The sequence below is a fragment of the Motacilla alba genome, chromosome 1A, assembly GCF_015832195.1.
Source record: "Motacilla alba alba isolate MOTALB_02 chromosome 1A, Motacilla_alba_V1.0_pri, whole genome shotgun sequence".
NCBI lineage: Eukaryota > Metazoa > Chordata > Aves > Passeriformes > Motacillidae > Motacilla > Motacilla alba.
Window position 1 is genome coordinate 49,607,234 of NC_052031.1, and position 16,628 is coordinate 49,623,861.

Genomic DNA, 16,628 nt, shown 5'->3' on the forward strand with positions numbered 1-16,628 from the left:
CTGCTACTCCCTCACTAGATTTGTTCCTTGATACCCAGCCAAAGAGGAGGATGGCAAGTTATGCTCCACCCATCTCCTTTCCTTCATAAAAGGAACAGCCCCGAGTGCCAGCTTAGTCTCTCTTGCAGCTCGCAGAAAATAAAGACCCGTCGGCTCACTCACCTCTCCTGCAATTTTACCTTTTCTGCCTTTTTTTTTGTTTTTCCTTTCTTGTTGCAACAGAGTGCGGGAGGCAGCATCAGTGGCTCCACTTTGAGGCTTGTCAAGGCTCAGCGCACGCACACAAACACACACTCGCAACCCAGAGCAAAAACATTTGCTCTCACCTGTCTCCAAACCCAAAGCAAACCTCCCACCCAAGCAAACTGCCAACACTTGGAACGAGAAGGCACCCGAGCCAGAATCTAATGTAGGGGGAAGAAATTCAGTGCACACAGACAACTTTCCTCTAAAAAGCAAGTGGCAAAAAGGAAGGAAAGGAGCATTTTAAGAAGAGGACAACTTAAGGAAGAAGAAGATCTCATTTTTTGGATTTCACTCAAAACTTTGGAAAAGGTTTTTTTTTTCCTTTTAGTTACTATTCTGTGCACCTTCTTCTAAGAACACTGAGACATTGTTACCTGCATGTAAAAGCTTTTACAGATACACATTTTTTTTAAAAAAGGGAAGAAAACCAAGAGGAAGAATAGCATGTGGACCACCTAGCCAAAGGCACCACTGAAGCATATCTTGCGGCAAGGGGGACCCAGACTCTGGATGTGTATAATTCCGAGGGACTGCATTTTTTTCCCACCGGGCTTATGAGATAGCGCAGAGGCAGGCGAGTCACCGAGAATTACTTCTGTCTACCCTCACCACCACCACCTCCACGTCCTCTTCCAAGGGCTCCCGCGACTCTCCCAGCTCCTCCCGGCTCGCAGGGGACATGGGAACGCGCAGCGCCCTCGATGCCTGAGGCCGGGCGGCCGCGGGGCTGTCTGCGGGAAGCGCTTCCCTCCCGGGGCTCGCCGTCCATGTGCCCGCAGCCGGCGGGGCCTGGAGTCGGGATGAATTTCGGCGTGGTCTTCGCGTTCATTCTCTCGCTGCCCCTGGCCCGCATGGAGGTGAGTTTCCGCCGCGGGCAGCGGGCGGTGCTGCCGAGCTGCCAGCCCCGCGCTGGGGGAGAGCCGGCGGCGGCGGCTCCGGCCCGCAGGTGCGGCGGGCGCAGCCCGGGGGCGGCTGGGGAGCGGCGCGGAGCGGCGGGGGCGCGGAGCCCGGGGGCGCGATCCGGGCCCGCTCCGTGGGAAGGGCTGCGGCGGGGCCCGGCCGCGCTAATGGCGGGCAGCGACCGCCGCCCCCCGCCGAGGGCAGCGCCCACTGGAGCGGGCACCCCTCTGGAGCGGGCACCCCTCTGGAGCGGGCACCCCTCCGGAGCGAACACCCCTCTGGAGCGGGTGCCCCTCTGGAGCGGGTGCCCCTCTGGAGCGGGCACTTCCGTCGGGACGGGCCCGCCGAGGGGGGCTCGCCTGGGAATACACCCACCCCCGTGTCTGCCCCCGGCTGCAGGGGCAGGGGAGACCAGACTGAATTAACTCCCCGGTTAATGTGGGAGTAGGGATGCTGCTGGCGAGCCCCGGGGAACCCGCAGCTTCCTGCCCTGCCTCGCCTAGGGCTGTCACCCCGGGGTGGGTGCTCCCCCTCGAGCCTTTCACCCCACCCCGTGTTTTGGCATCACGGCAGTGCGGCTGCAGCAAGGACCAGGGCCCTCTTGACGCCTCTGGAATAACGCACAGTGTGAAATCTACCCTGGCATTGCCAGGGGGGCAGTGGAGAAAGGGCGTGGGGGCTTTGGAAAGGTGGAGGAAGGGGACGGTGAGAGTAGAGGCGCGGCACTGACACCGAGTGGTGCGGGCAGTCAGCAAGGAATGGCAGGAGGTGAGTGTCTGCTGGGCTTCCACGGTCACACGGGCATCATGCCCAGCAGTCCTGAATGCACTGCTCAGGAAGAAGCCAAGCAGAGGGTAAGGGCCAGGTGGTGGATTTGAACAAGCACCCCAACCCACTTCGGTTTCCCTATGTGGAAATTGAAGCCTCATCCCCAGCCCTGGTTGAGGAAAAGGAGCTCCAAACCCCCAAATCCTTTGACCTCCGCTGTCACATTTCATCATCTGATTGCATGCAGATTGAGGGGATCAGAAAGCCCCTGGCATTCCCACGCAGCACTCGGTTCCCACTTTAGCTCTACCCAAGATGGCAAAACTGTGGGTCCAATCTGCAGTTTGGTTGTCAGGGGCAGGAAATATCCTCCCACCAAAACTTTCCCTTCTTTGCATCATTTTTCTCTTTTCCTTCCTCATTTATGGGCAGGGTAAGTGGGTGCAGCCCTCGTGAGATGGCAAAGAAGAGGTTGGGTGCAAAGCATCCCGTCACCTCGCTGTGGGCCCCTTTTGCCCTTGCCCCAGCCGCAAAAGGAAGCAGTTGGAGCTGTGGGCTACCCAGTGGTCATGCTCGTTTTGGGCAGGGGATGGTATTTCCTCTGTGGATGGCTCAGATCTCTTTCTCCCGTGCAGCTTGAAACATCGGCTGGTGTTGGCACTGGGGAAGGGTAAAGATGGAAGTGTCTGATCCCGAGGAGCTGTTACGCAGTTGCCATAATCAGATTGAAATATTGCAGAGCTCTCTGACAGCCTAGCAGAGTTAAGAGTTTGGTAATTCTGGCCCGAGGTTTCATGGGAGGAATTGTGATATTTGTCACTGTATGACAGGAGAACCAAGAACATTTCTGCTTGGGTGGATGCTTCAGGCTGCAGCCAGTGCTCACAGTTACTTTGAGGGCAGTGTGTTGCACCCTCTGCACCAGGCACAGACAACACAGCCCCCACCAGGCTGCTGAACCAGAGTCATCCTCTGAGAGGGGCTTGCAGCTCCTCCCCAGCCATGCCGGAGAGAGTGCATGAGGAGCAGTAGATCCCCAGATCACCAGAGGCCCTGAGCAAAGAGATGGAGCCTCCTGAGTCCCTCTCCCTCTTTGATCACACCCATCTGGAGCTGGAGGGCCCTGGAGCTCTTCCAGCCGGAGGGAGTACAAGCCTCAGCGGGAAGGTATTTGCCAGTTGGGAAGCGAGGATGCTAAACCTATTTGCATTTGCCCCACGGGCTGCAATAGTTGCCTTGCAACATTTACAGAGATGGGCTGAGCCAGCCGTGGTTGTGCCGGGGTGAAGCCCCACTGGCAGCGCTTTCTGGAATTCCCAAGGAATGGGGTGCGGCTGGGCGCTTGCTTATAGCCTCGACCCAGCTCCCCACTGCATCTTCCTGCTGCAAGGCTCCGGCGTTCTTCCCGAGTCTTCCTAGCACGAGGCAGTGACAAGGACAAAGCAGTGGAAGCTGGGATGGATGACACGTCTGGGGTGAGCTTGTGGAAGGAGCCAGGCAAGTCGTCCCTGCCTCCCTCTCACTGTCAGCTGATGTGCAGCAGCAGGAGGGAATGACAGGGCTCCTGCGCTGTTTCCGTGCTGCTGGTACACAACCAGCCCCGGGGGTGGAAATGCCTCCAGCCCTCACAGGGGAGCTGTGGGGGGAGTGTGGAGGAGCAGTGGAGTCCCCCTTGAAATGGAAAAAGGGTGTTTAGGTCTGGCTGTATTTTAGGAACACAGACTAGATCAAACGTAGTTTGATCATTTTAAGGGGGGGAAACATAAGCCGTGACTCCAAGTGGAAAGGGTTCATGTGAAGAGGGTTGTACCTGCTGCAGACTACTCTGGCAGGCATTTGTCAGGGTCCCCCTGTAGCCAGGAGTGGTACTGGAAGGGTGGAAGGCCTGTGCTGGGGGCGTGCTGGTGGCAGGTGCTGCTGGTCTTGCCCTCTGCCAGGGAATGCGGTGGAGTCTCCCCTCAGGGTCCACACATCAGCTTCAGAGGGAATTAAAAAATGCTGTTTGTTTGGGGTTTTTGCCTGACTGATCACTCGAGACCCTGCTGCCAAGATCCCTTGCCATGGTCGGTGTGGAGGTGCTCAGAAAGTCCTCCTTCCCTGGGCAGAGGAGCAAATAGATGGGTGCTTCCCTGCCCTTCTTAAACTGGTGCTGCTGACACCAGTCTGTCCTTCTATGTGCAGTCACACCAGCTTGGAAAAAGGAACTGGAGGAGTCCTCACCTCAGGAGTATCCTTGTCTGATTTCTTTGAGCCCTGAGACTGCCTTCCCTGTCTGTTGCACAATCTTTGCTCCCTCCTCCTCCTCCTCTGTACCTAGCAAGAGACACACCTTCAGGCAAGACTGTGAAACCCTCGCCAGAGGGTGCAGACCACAACACTGCATATTCCCTGCACCAGCTTGGCAGCTTCTGATGGCAAGGGGACCTTTCAGCATCCCTGGTGCTCAAAAGCATAAGTTGGGGGAAAACTCCAGAGCAAGAGGTGGTGGGGCTAGGGAGGAGACAGATTTTGGGGAAGTGCGTGTGTGGGGAGTGGGAATAGGGGAGCTGCTGCATCTGCGTATATTTGCAGCGGCCAAGCAGTGCTGCTGGACACCTGGGAGGAGGGGACCAAAGCTGATGTGCTGAGAGGCCCCAGTGCAACAGCCACAGTGCAGGCAAGCAGCTGCTCTGCTGCCTTTGGCAGATGTGCCATGGCCCCTCAACCACCAGCAACCAGCACAAGAAAGGGAAGTGAACGTCCCTGCCGAGGGATTGGCAGATTGGGGGTGCCCTTGCGACTCAGGGGAGAGTCAGAGTCAGGAACTGGGGAGCAGAAGGAGGGAGGGAAGAACAAACTTTCCTCTAAGAATTCAGGGCCTCGCAGGAATACGAGGCCAGGCCTTGGGGCACTTGACAGCGAGCCAAGAGTCCATTGAGACAAAAGTCTCCTTTGATCTGCCGCACAGTTAAAAAAGGAGATTGTTAACCTGTGTTAGACAAATAACTCCAGAGGAGCTGCTGAGCAGGAAAAGCACCAGCTGCTTGGGTTGGTCTCTTGGGGATCCCACCTCTCTCAATGCTCCTCTACCTTCTGACCCCGTGGGATTAGGTGGAGGTGATTGATGGACCTCTGCTTCCCTGTGTCTCATCCAGGCAAGTGCCCCAGCCCGGGTGTGTGCAGCGCTCCATCTCAGAGCCTCCCAGGCACAGGGCTGGGGCATGGCTGTTCCCAGTGACAGAACCTGAGGGAGCAAGGACAAGGCGTGCAGCTCAGGTTTGTTGCTGCTCTTAGGCCAGCCTTGGCCTTGGTTTACAAGGGTAAAGTAGGGAGCTTCACAGGCTTGCAGTTGTCACTGGTGGAGTTGCCTTACAAAGATGGGGGAGGAGGACAGGATTATGAGCCGTGTGGGCTGGTGTTACACCATAGCCACGCTGGTAGTATCTGTAACAAGAAAAAATTGGCATCTAAAACTGCTGCCGTGAGCAGGGAGTGGAGCTTATTGCTACAGGCAGTCGCCAGAAGTATGGCTCCTGAAGGCCTGCATTTTCAATCCCTGATTCATATCTGTTCCTCCTGCTCAGTTAGCAAGGTGACACCTCCCAGCTTGCTTCCAAAGTCGCCAAGTCTGAGTCTCGTAACACCTGCCCACGCTCTCCCCCCTGCAAGTGCCAGTGTTTAAAATAAAGTTCCATTTCCTACATGTATTAAGTGTCAGGAAGGTCCAGAGGCATCCATGCAGAGCAGCATTTGTACACAAACACATTTGGCTGACAGGTGCAAACATTGAAAGCCTGCAATTTCACCACCCAGCACTGAGCTCTGACTGCAAGTACTGGGAATTGCAAATGATCCTTCTTCCAGTAAATGTGTGTGGCACAAGGCAGGGAAGTGCTGCAGAGCCTCTCCGGCACTGGGCTGTTGGTCCCTCTCTTCCTCACACAGCAGGAGATGTCAGAAGGCATCTTCATTTCACAGCTATTCAGTGATCCCTGAATTATACAAGTCTCTCTCTCGCTGTGCATTCATCACTGATGCTGCTTCCCCCTCCCTCAGAGACTGAGGAAGTAATGCCTGGGGATGTAATATCTGCTTTTTGCTGCAGGCAGACAGCCAGATCTGTGGTGAGATGTGGCAGTGACAGGGTTGGAGTGGGGCAGGAAAGCTCAGTCTGACTGAAGCTGTCGGGTAGATCTGGCTGTGAGAGGTTTAGGACACTGGCGTTGTCTGCTCTGCAGCTCTCTTCAGGAGGTTTCTGAACCTCCTTGGGCTACAGCAACCTTCACATCACTGCATCCCAGTTTAAGTTATAGTATTGGAGGGTGGTCTGGCAGGGCTGAGGAGGGAGCACTCCTGTTGTCCTACTGTGGAAGCAAACGGTGGGTGGCCAAGGACAGGCACGTGTGAGAGAGTGCCAGGCTCAAGCAGCCATCCAAAAGTGGCTGCAGGCTTGGGCCAAAGCCCTCAAGGTTTAAAGCCAACATTTAGCCACCTGCCTGGTGGCTTTTCTCTGCTGCGAACGGAAGGAAAATGTTCTGCACTGAACGCAGGCAGGGAGGGAATAGCTGTACAGTAGGAGGACCACACACATGCCACCAACTGTCCATAAAAACCCACATGAAAATCCCTGCATTTCACAGGCACACAAGCCAAGCTCTCCTCTCAGTTACAGGGACATGTGGAGGGCTGTGCCTCAGACATCGTCCAGCACCCGGCTGAAAGAGCAGCTTTTCCGCTTGAGTAGCCCTGAATGAAGAGAGCTGGGAGCTAAGCAAACACTTTGGCCAGTCCTTTCCTCTGTCTCTTTTTCTAGTCTTTCGGAAGTATGTTTTAATCAGCACTTGCTTTCCCACACCACTCCTTTGTACTCTTATTAAGTGCTGTCACTGGTGCCCGCTCTAGCCTAGTGCCAGAGTAAAATTCCCAAGAGACTGATGGCATTGCACCTGCCTGCACAAACTCTGTATTTGGCCCATTGTCTGATGTTGCTACACCTGCTAACTTTAGGCTTTTTCATGCGGATGTGCAATGGCATCCAAACTCCCATATGTTTCTTCTTCCAAAGAAGAAACAGCAGAGGAGCCTTCTTCTTCAGCTCCTCAGCTCATCACCTCCCTGCAGCTTTTGTCGTTTCACCAGGGGCTCACGCTGGGGCAGCCTCAGCCGTGAAGGTCAATCTTCATCTCCACCCCCCGCCTTTTTTTTTGCTTAAAAAAGAGTATGCAAATGGTGTATATTATTGGGCCTCTGTGGTTTGAAAACACACGCGCTCGCACACGCACACACACACGATAACTGACAAAGCCCGTGAAGGAGTTTCATAACGGAGGGAAATATTAGGAAGCTTTTATCTGATAGTGTAAGGGAAGTCTGTTAAAACGCCTTTACTGCAGGCACCAGGAATGAGAAGCCACCTGGAGAAGTCATACACCATCGGAGAAGGAAGCCTTGCTGGCTGCTTGCATAGTGTCCAGGGCTCTGCTGCACAGCCTGGGTATTTTTGGGCTTTTTTAGTGTCCTGATAACTTTGTAAGAGGCAGCAAGAGGACCTCTATTGCTTTTGCTTAGGTTTCAGGTTCATGTCTTCATGAGGAATAAAGCCCTCAAGGTTTCAAAGCCAACGCAAGACAATGCACGTCTTTGCATTTCGCTGGTTCTGTCATGTCTCCCCCGTGCTTGATTCCCTGCTCCTGCTCTGTGACGCAGCCAGTACTTGCAGATCATCTCTCTAATGCTTGTTTCTCCCCTTCTTTTGTTTTTGTCGTCTGGCAGGGGGACCCCATACCCGAAGACATTTATGAGATTTTGGGTGGCAGCTCAGTGCGCTCCATCAGTGACCTCCAGCGTGCCCTGCGGATAGACTCCGTAGGTAAATCTCCTCTTCGCCAAACACTCCTCTATTTTTAATTAAGTCTTTGGGGGGCTGGGAGGGGATATTCTGTTTTTCAGCGGCACACTACCAAAAGACTTCATTATAAATATAGGAACCACTCCGGAGCCAAGACCTGGCTGTTTACAGACTTAGTCCCCCTGAAACTTATGGGAGTTAGAGGCAACTAGAGGCTTTTTTAGATCTCCTAACTGTCTGGACACTGGCTTCCAAAAATGGTAGGAGATGGGCAAGGTAAGTGCAAGGAACTGAGATCCCCATTCTTCACCCTGGGAGATGCTCAGTCAGCAGGGCTTGAATTGGACAAGGATCAGTTTAGGAGGTTGCAAAATGAGAGGTGGAAATAGGGTGACAGAGGAGGAGAGGGCTGAGTCGGTTTCCAGGTTTGGCATCCACAAAAGGCCGCAGGCTCCCAGAGGCCCTTAGGATAAGAGCAGCAGAGCACGTGTCCGTGGGTGAGCTACGGGGCAGGGGCTAAGTCAGGGTAGCGTCGCTTCACCTCCTGCCCGTAGATAAGAGCTCTGGGGGCTGCAGGGCCTCGGGGTCACTTGGCCAGGGCTGGCTGCAGCGAGCGGCAGGAGCGGCGAAGCGTGGAGGGGTCGGCACGTGTGGGAACTGGAGCACGCGCCACAGCGGCTGGGCTGGCCCAGGAATTTATTTATAAACGGTCTCTTCAGAGCAAATTCCTTTCTATTCTAACCCTGCTCCCGCCCGTCGTCCCCCAGCCCCCCCAGCTCGACTTCTCTCTCGTGTTTTGTCTGTTTTGAGCTTTGTAATCCTTGCCGAGACACTATCTACGGGGGAACAGAATTTCCTGCTTTTGTTTCCTATGCCAGTCCAACCACTGGCGCAGTCTCAAAAGCATTCCCGCTGCCTTTCAAAACGGCCCTGGAGGGGCAGGGGGGGAAAGCGAGGGGGAGGGCACCAGCTGCGTTCAGCTATTGTTTGTCTTAGAAAGAGGCAACGAGGCTCCCCACCACTGCCAGGGCCGCTCCCTGCCCTCACCAGTTCCCTCCTCCTTGTCCACGAGCCACACAATGGGGCAACTTCCAAAATTAGCCTTTCTGGATTGTCCCAGGCTGTTCCCCCCCTACCCCCAAATGTCTTCAGTACTGATCCACGGTGTAGAAGGACAACCTAGAGGAGGGAGGGATGTGATTCTCAACAAATTTGTTTTGAGTCAACAGTTGTTGCAATTTTTTTGCCCCATTTCTCTCCTCTCATCAACTCAACTTGTGCACCAAAGGCAGCCCCCACCTTCATTTGATGAAATGCCACAGGATGGAGGGGTGGGCAAGGAGCAACTGAGAAGATGTATCCAATCTGTCATGGCCCAGTGTCTAAGGAAGGAGATGCATCTCTGTCGTGGCTATTAACCAGCCTCATGATTAAGAAATAAAATGGGCTTATTTGTTTGTCTCCAGAAGCCCAGGGGTATGAGAGAAGGCTGCAGAGCTTTGAGTCACTGGTTTCACTTCAGGTCCCAGATAGGAAAGGCTGGTCAGGGAAACAAAAAGTGGTGCAGTGAAGCTGTTTCTTTGTTTCACCCCGTGGCTCTCATCAGTTCCCAGATACTGACTGAGGAGCATTGACATTCGCTGGCCCTGTGAGAAATTAGCAAATTAGTGTGTGAGCAAAATAATCCCAAAGTGGCTGGAGCTATTCCCTGTGCTGTCTGTGCACCCTGTGTGTATCACAGCTGCTTCCCTCCACTGACTGCGCAAGGAGCCAGAATGAGGCAGCTCCAGGAGGCAGATGGGCTGAGATAGTGCTCTCCTGACCTTGGGCACTACTGCAGGCCCAGCAACAGAAGTGTGTAGAGTGGGAGTCGTCTCCTTGACTGTGGTTGCCCTCTACAGCAGTGGCTGTAAACCAGTCATCCAGACACCTTCTCTAGCCCAAAGAGAACTGCAGGCCCTTCTAAAGTGTGATCCACCAGTTCTCATTTTGGGAGTTTGCCTGAGGGCGATTCGAATGGTGCCTAGAATTGATCACACCTTTCCAGCCACTTTGAAGGGTGTCTGTCTGTCCACCTCACGAATAGATGTTGACTGCTCATTGACAGGCACATGATTCCTGCCTTCTGAATGCAGCCTCTGTGCACCCACCCCAAATCTGTCACCAATTGCTTGAGACCTGAGCTGGGAGCAAAGTCCCTGCTTCCCTTTATGAGAGGGCTGCACTAGGGCAGGGCTGAGGAAGAGGAATGGGACATGATAGGTAAGGGAAGTCTGCTCCACCACACATCTGATAAACAGAGATCTTCCACTGGCCCCTAATTCCCTTCAAGAAAATTGCTCCCTTGATGCTGACGTCCATTCAGTTTCCTTCAGCTGCTAAAGCAGGTTAGAGAAGGAAAGAGCTGTGGCTGGGTGGGAGCTATCTCCGAGCGCAGCCATTGTCCCGAGCTCAGGAGGGGCTGCGTGTTGGAGTGCTCCATGGGGATTATGGGCATTTCTCTATTCAGCACTTCCTATGGGAAAAAGCAGTGGGGTGGGAGGGAACCGCTCAGGGCTGGCCTGAATGCTATCGGTCTTCCTCTCCCATCGCCGACTGAACCACCTCCAGATCCTGCCTTTTACCTTAGAGTAGTCTAGAGGAAAAGTAATTTTAACTTTATTTTTCTGTTCTTCTGTCACAAAACTTCTCTAACCTAGAGCACCTGAGGTGAGCTGGGAGAGAGAAAGCAAGCACCTCACCTACCGCCCATTCCCCCCTCCACCTGCCCTCTCACCTCCCAACTCTCCCAGTCCCAAGCCATCCCAGCAAGGCACCTCAGTGTTAAATACCAAGTGTTCTGCTAGTCCCGTCTGGTCTTTGATCCTCCTTGGTGTTATCCTGGTCTCAGCTGGCCAATCTGAATCCCTTTGCAACTCCCTTCTGATGCCAGAAAGTCCTGACACGAGCCTTATCTTTCTTGAGCTGGAGTTTTCCTCTCCCAGACCTGACTAGGGTCGCCTCTTTCATGGTAGCTTATTGCTCTGAGCTGCCTCGTCTGAGCAAAGAGTGTCCGTGCCTCAGAACAGCTGTGGCCTTGCTTGTGGATTTACACCTAGCATGACGTCCTGAGTCCATGGCTTATCCCATGTCCCTGCACTTTGCCTGGTGATCTGAGCATAAGTGCCTGCTGTCTTCTCCTGCCTCTACCTGGTGCTATTAGGTCATGTCTTCCCTTTTGCAGAGCGGGACAGCTTGAGCCTGAACCTGAATGCATCTCAGCCTGATCAAAACCCTGTGGCCCTGTCTCGAGAGCGACGAAGCCTAGGTGAGCTGGGGGTCTTGCACCTTGTGATCGCTGGGGAGCAGCCATGGGTGAGCAGCTATGGGTGGTCCAGATACGTGTCTGAGATACAGATGTACGGGTAGAGGTTATAGTGCACCTGTATGTGTGGAGGCATAAAAATGAGGGTCTGGGCCTGGAGTGGGAGCAGGGTGTGTCACCCTGGGAGGGCAGGAGAGGGAGTCTGGACTTCTGTGTACTGCTCTGCCTTAAATCCTGATGGTGCTTGTTTGCTGTAAAGTGTCATCTGCTGTCTGGGCTGCAGTGAGAAGCATCACTGTACTGGGGCTTCCTCCACAGGGCATGGCCCTCTATAGGGAGAGAGCCAGAGGGGTGGGAGAAAGAGAAAGACCATTCACGTGTGCTTGTGCACGTGAGAGCCTTGTGGGGTCCTTCACTTGCAGCAGAGGTGGCTGTGGCGGGTTGGTGGCAGCTGCAAAGCCCATTTCATCCCCTGTTTCTCTCTTGGCCCTCCGTAGATGCTCTGGCAGCAGCAGAGACAGCTGTCCTGGCAGAGTGCAAGACACGGGAGGTGGTCTTCGAAATCTCCCGCAACATGGTGGACAGCACCAACGCCAACTTCGTGGTGTGGCCGCCCTGCGTGGAGGTGCAGCGCTGCTCCGGGTGTTGCAACAACCGCAACGTGCAGTGCCGCCCCACGCAGATCCGCGTCCGGCCCGTCCAGGTGAGGGACACGCCTGCCGCCGCTCCCTCCTCCTGCCGCCCACCGCCATCCCTGTGCCCCAAAGCCACGCGCACGCCGGGTCTCAGGTGCTGGGCTCATGCAGCCATCTGTGCCCTCTGCGCTGGCCGTGCGGCGCTGCAGCCGCCGGCGTGGGTGACATCTGTCCGTGACAGCTGCTGTAAGGACTGGTGCTGTCCAGCAGCTGTCCCCATCTGCAGCTCCACGCCACTGCCCTTCCTGCGGCTCGAGGTGGCCTTGTCTGCTGCGCTAGAGCAGAAGAAACAGGGTGCTTTCATCTCGGGAACTGGTTTTGATGCAAAAAGGGGAGGGTTTGCAGTGTCAGTCTCCATCCCCTCCCGCTGCTGCAGCTTCTTTCCAAGATGTGCACTGGAACAGCTTCTCTTTCTCAGCCCACAGTTACCTCCTGACCTGCTCCATCAGCCAGCAGACACCTGACAGCTAACCTCTTGCTCTGATCCTTCCCTCACAGCTACCAGTTATCTCCTCACAGCTTCCTCCTAGACAGCTTGTTTAAAAATAATATTCATCCCATACTAATCCTCTGCCTGAGCCATAAGAGACTCCCCCAGGCAGGCAGCAGAGGTTGGCTGGGAGAGATTGTATTCACACACAGCCCTTTTCATCAGGAAATTCCTTTCTCAGAAAAGCCAGGCTGAACGAGGAAAAAAATGGGGGGGAGCAGGAGTTGTTTTTCTGGAAAAAAAACAAGTAAGAGGTCAAAAGCCAGCCTGAAAAAGTGACCTGGAAATGGTTTCTTTGAGGACAGAGGTCTCTCTATTGTTTGACTGGAAGTGTTTGTCTAGCAGGCAGCGTGTGGTCTGAAGCGTGTGGAGTGGGCTTTCAAGGAAAGATAAACAGCCTGGCTGCTTTGGCGCTGGCTGAGGGATGCTGCTGGGGGGCAGTGGGTTTAGAGGAATTCCATCCCAGATGCACAGTAGAGTGAGTATTTATAGCTTGTGGAGCACTTCAGGGACCGCAGAGTTGTTAGATAAGCTGAGTGGGGTCAGGCCTGGCTGCTGATGGAGTGGGAGGACCCCCTACAAAGCTTGTGCCCTGTGGTGGGATGTGGAGCAATGAGTCTTCCCTCTGAGTCAGCAGTGGTGGAGAGTCCGGGGGAATTTCCAGAGCACCGCCTTTCCTACGAAGAGCCAAGGGCTTCAGCCCTGTGAGTTATTAAAGAGCTTGAGACAAATTCAGGCAGGCCTCAGCAGGGCTGGTGAGGCTGCGTTAGCTTGCTTCAGACCAGAGTTCTTCTCCTTTTGCCCTTCCTGTAGGTTCCTGTGGGAATTATCCTGGTTGCCCCAGGTCTCTGCCATGGCATCTGTCAGAAACAGGCTGGCATGTCCTGCATGTTCCATATTTTTCTCTCTGATCAACCAGTCATCCTGCTTAAGCTCTGGCAATAGTTAGAATCAGGGGAACCAACCAGAGACATCCCAACTTTCCTGGTCTGGGTCTGCACTGCTGCCATGTTCAGAATTATCTCCGATATATACCACCCCTGAGTCTGAGTTTGAGTTTGAGCTTGAGTTTTGAGTTTGAACAGGGCTCTGTAAGCTGCCTTCTGACCCTTTAGGAAGAAAGCCACGAGTCAAGTGCACCGACACTGACTAATTTTTCAGGGTGGGAGCCGTGGCTGTACTAATCTTTTGCTTGCCTTCCTCTTGCAAACAGGTGAACAAGATCGAATTTGTCCAGAGGAAGCCAAAATTCACAAAAGTCATTGTGCCTTTGGAGGACCACGTGCAGTGTCGGTGTGAAGCCGTGTTCCGACCACCCCCCAGGAACATCCGTCCAGGGCCACGTGAACAGAGACGTAAGGATCTTGGCATTAGCAGAATGAAGGGAGGTGTGAGAAGAGGGGCTGGGGGGGAGAGAAAAGAGACCTCCGCTGGTTTCAATCTGCTTAGCTCCAGTGAATCCTAAGGGCCTTCGCTGGTTTATACCAGCTGAGGGACCTTTCCCAGGATGCCTGCCTGCTGGGAAGGGGCTGAAACAGAGGGAAAAGAAGGAGGGGAAGGTGAGAGGTGAGGGGAAGGGCACGGGTGGGAAAAGAGAGAGGGCAGAGATTGTGGAAGACAGAGGACAAGGAGCAGAAGAACAGAAAGAGGCCTTGTGGTCTTGCTGTTGCAGAGCTCTTTGTTGACAGTGTGTGGAGAAGGATATTTCAGCAGGAGCTGTCTGCCCCTGGCTGTACAGACACTCTCCCCCTCTGTTTTGGCAGGCTTGTCCCCGGCGTTCACCACAGCCGCTGTCTCACAGAGGCGGCGAGTACGCCGGCCGCCAGCACAGAAGAGGAAACATAAGAAGTACAAGCATGTCAACGATAAGAAAGTGCTGAAAGAAATCCTCATCGCATAGAAGTGCTGGCAGGGGAGAGAGAGCACAAGGCAGGTAACAGCAAACTGCTTTTCCATTCAGGAGAGATGCCCTCCTCGGACATGGCATCTTGGACCCTTCCCACACCACTAGCCACTCGTTCGGCGCGGGGCAGCTGCAGGGCAAAACCTGGGTTGAAGGAGGAGGTAGAAGGTTGGGTGCCAACGTGTGCATTCTATTTATGGAATTAAGGCTCTTTGCAAAGTTGGAAAGATCATGCTGCAGCCATCCTTGCTCTCAGGCCCCGCCCTCTCCTTTCTCTGCCTCCCTTTCAGGCAGAGAACAAGCCTGACTTCTCCCTACACCTAAAACCCCTTGGGGTCCAGGTAATTCATCTCTTCTGGGGAGCAACTCCTGTTCTAGTTTCTCTATTGGTTCTCCATTGAAAACAGAGAATGAATGTTGCTATAGGGATCCCTTTTCCTTTTATTTCCTTACTTGAGTTGGCGGCAAGACTGAAAAGCAGCAACACTTTGGTTCATCGGTCTCCTATAGGGAAGCCCATGTGCATGAGAAAGGTCATACTAGGGGAAAGGAGAACTGGAATCTCTGGAAAGAGATCTGGACTTTGTCAGGCCAGGGTCTGATTCTTCTCTCCATGACTTGTGTAAACAGGAGTAATTCCCTCATCACCAGAAGAATTTCACTGGTACAAGCAAAAAGAGGCTAAGCCTTGGTTCCCCATTAGAGGAAGAGGGGCAGAAAAGAAGGAAAGAGTAGTCAGGGTGCAGAATGGTGGGAGCTGAATTGTGACACAGCTTAACAGAGAGAGCCCTGGCCCACAGTTCAGCAGTTCCAGCTCTGCTACAGCCACTTGAATAAGCCCGGGCCACCACTTCACATTCACTTCCCCTCACCCCGGGAGAGGGGACAGCAGGCTTCCGTGTGTGACATTTCAGGAGCTGGGGACAAGGGGCACCAAGCAGCGTCTTGAGACTGGGATTCCCACGCTTAGCACTATGAGGGCTCTGATTATCCCAGGATTCTCCTGGCCAGCCTAAAGTTCCCAGGGTAGAAATGATGCAAACCCATTCAAATCTCAGCTCTGGCTCAAGCTGTTCAGGGGAAAAAATAGAGGAGGTCAAAAATCCTCCCAGGCTTCTAATCTGGCTCTTTGGCACAAATATTTCCAGAGGAGAAAAGGGGATAGGAGGGGAGTTGCAGGGGGCAAAAGGTTACATGTTCTAATGCTGTGTCTGGTTCTGTTTCACCTCCAGGTTTATTTAATATATTTGCTGTATAGCCCCCATGGGGTCCTTGGAATGATAACTTTTCCTCTTTGTCCATCTGCCTCGACGTCTGATTCAGACAGCAATTGGTGCTTCCCTTTCCATCAGCGGATCTTCTCCCACCAAAGCCTCCCTTTCATTTATTAGCATAATTTTAAAGTTTAACACACACACACACACACAAAGGGACAAGGATGACCTACATATATATATGAGAACAGAACAAAGTACAAATAAAACCGTGAATGCCAACAGCCACAACTTGCAATGAGAACAGGACAATTCCTTCCCTGCTACGGAGGACAGGATGGAAAATGTGAAAAGGAAAGCGGGTCCAACTTCTTCCGAGAAAAGGAGAAAAACAGATGGACACAGGCCAGAAGGGGAATATTCTCCCTTTCCCTCATGTTTCTGGTAAGGCTGGGAGGGCCCAGCTCAGATCTACTCTTGCATCGGACCTACCTTTTGGCAACAGGCAAATCTCAGATTGCGAGCGGTGACCAATGATGGAAAATGCACTAAGGACTTTCATCGCCCTACCTGGACAGATCTATATTTTTAACGTGCGTGTGTATATTTTATTTTTAAAAAGAAAAACCAAAACCACTAAGGTATACAACATCTCGGGGAACAGAACAAACAAGCAAAGAAACAAAACAAAGAAGCCAAATGCATTCCCCCATTCCCTCTTTCCCCTGCTCCTGGTGCTGACTGGAAGGTGTTTGGATCGTGGGGAAGGAGCACAAGGCAGCAGAATCGTCTCCACACCCCCGGCCCCTGCCAAGGAGAGCCATCTTTGCACATGCTGGTGGAGAATTCAACTGTCCAGGCTCGGACTCAAATTATTTTTTAAATTCACTCTGGATGTGTGCGTGTGTATATGTGTGTGTGTGTGTGTGTGTGTGTGTGTATATATACATATATATATACACGTGTGCATGTGTGTGCGTGTGTATGTGTATTTATACATACATATATAAAAATATATATATATATATATATGTTCTTAAATGGATTTCATTCCCCAGTGGCAGGAAGCTCAGAGGCACGTGCGTGCATCGGCTTCGCTGGGCTGGCAGAAAAGCACACTGTTACTGCAACGTGCCTGCAAGGCTGGGGACAGGGCAGGCAGAGGCATCATCTGATCTCTCTCTTTCTTGTTACCCCTTTCTCTCACTCTGCACCAACCCCCCCTCCCCAGCACAACTTCCTTGCAGGAGGTGAAGTGGCACCACAACAAGACCAAGGACA

General features: G+C 53.3%; 1 protein-coding gene across 2 annotated transcripts; it reads left to right on the forward strand.

Moving 5' to 3' along the window:
- Window positions 1–107: 107 nt before the first annotated feature.
- PDGFB (platelet derived growth factor subunit B) lies at window positions 108–16,300 on the forward strand. 2 transcript variants are annotated; one of them, XM_038154985.1, is made up of 7 exons: window positions 108–1,103; window positions 7,666–7,762; window positions 10,965–11,048; window positions 11,543–11,748; window positions 13,444–13,585; window positions 13,994–14,163; window positions 15,366–15,544. In XM_038154985.1, the coding sequence occupies exons 1-6, from the start codon at window positions 948–950 to the stop codon at window positions 14,128–14,130; spliced, it is 822 nt and encodes a 273-aa protein (XP_038010913.1). In that variant the 5' UTR covers window positions 108–947; the 3' UTR covers window positions 14,131–14,163; window positions 15,366–15,544. The 2 variants fall into 2 exon arrangements, with proteins under 2 accessions (XP_038010913.1, XP_038010914.1); XM_038154986.1 differs by having other exon boundaries at window positions 948–1,103; window positions 13,994–14,159; window positions 15,366–16,300.
- Window positions 16,301–16,628: the final 328 nt, after the last annotated feature.

Coding starts and splice junctions, on each gene's coding strand:
- PDGFB (XM_038154985.1), top strand. CDS start 948: ATGCCTGAGGCCGGGCGGCCGCGGGGCTGTCTGCGGGAAGCGCTTCCC. Junction 1,104..7,665: donor TGCCCCTGGCCCGCATGGAG/GTGAGTTTCCGC, acceptor GTCGTCTGGCAG/GGGGACCCCATACCCGAAGA. Junction 7,763..10,964: donor CCTGCGGATAGACTCCGTAG/GTAAATCTCCTC, acceptor TCCCTTTTGCAG/AGCGGGACAGCTTGAGCCTG.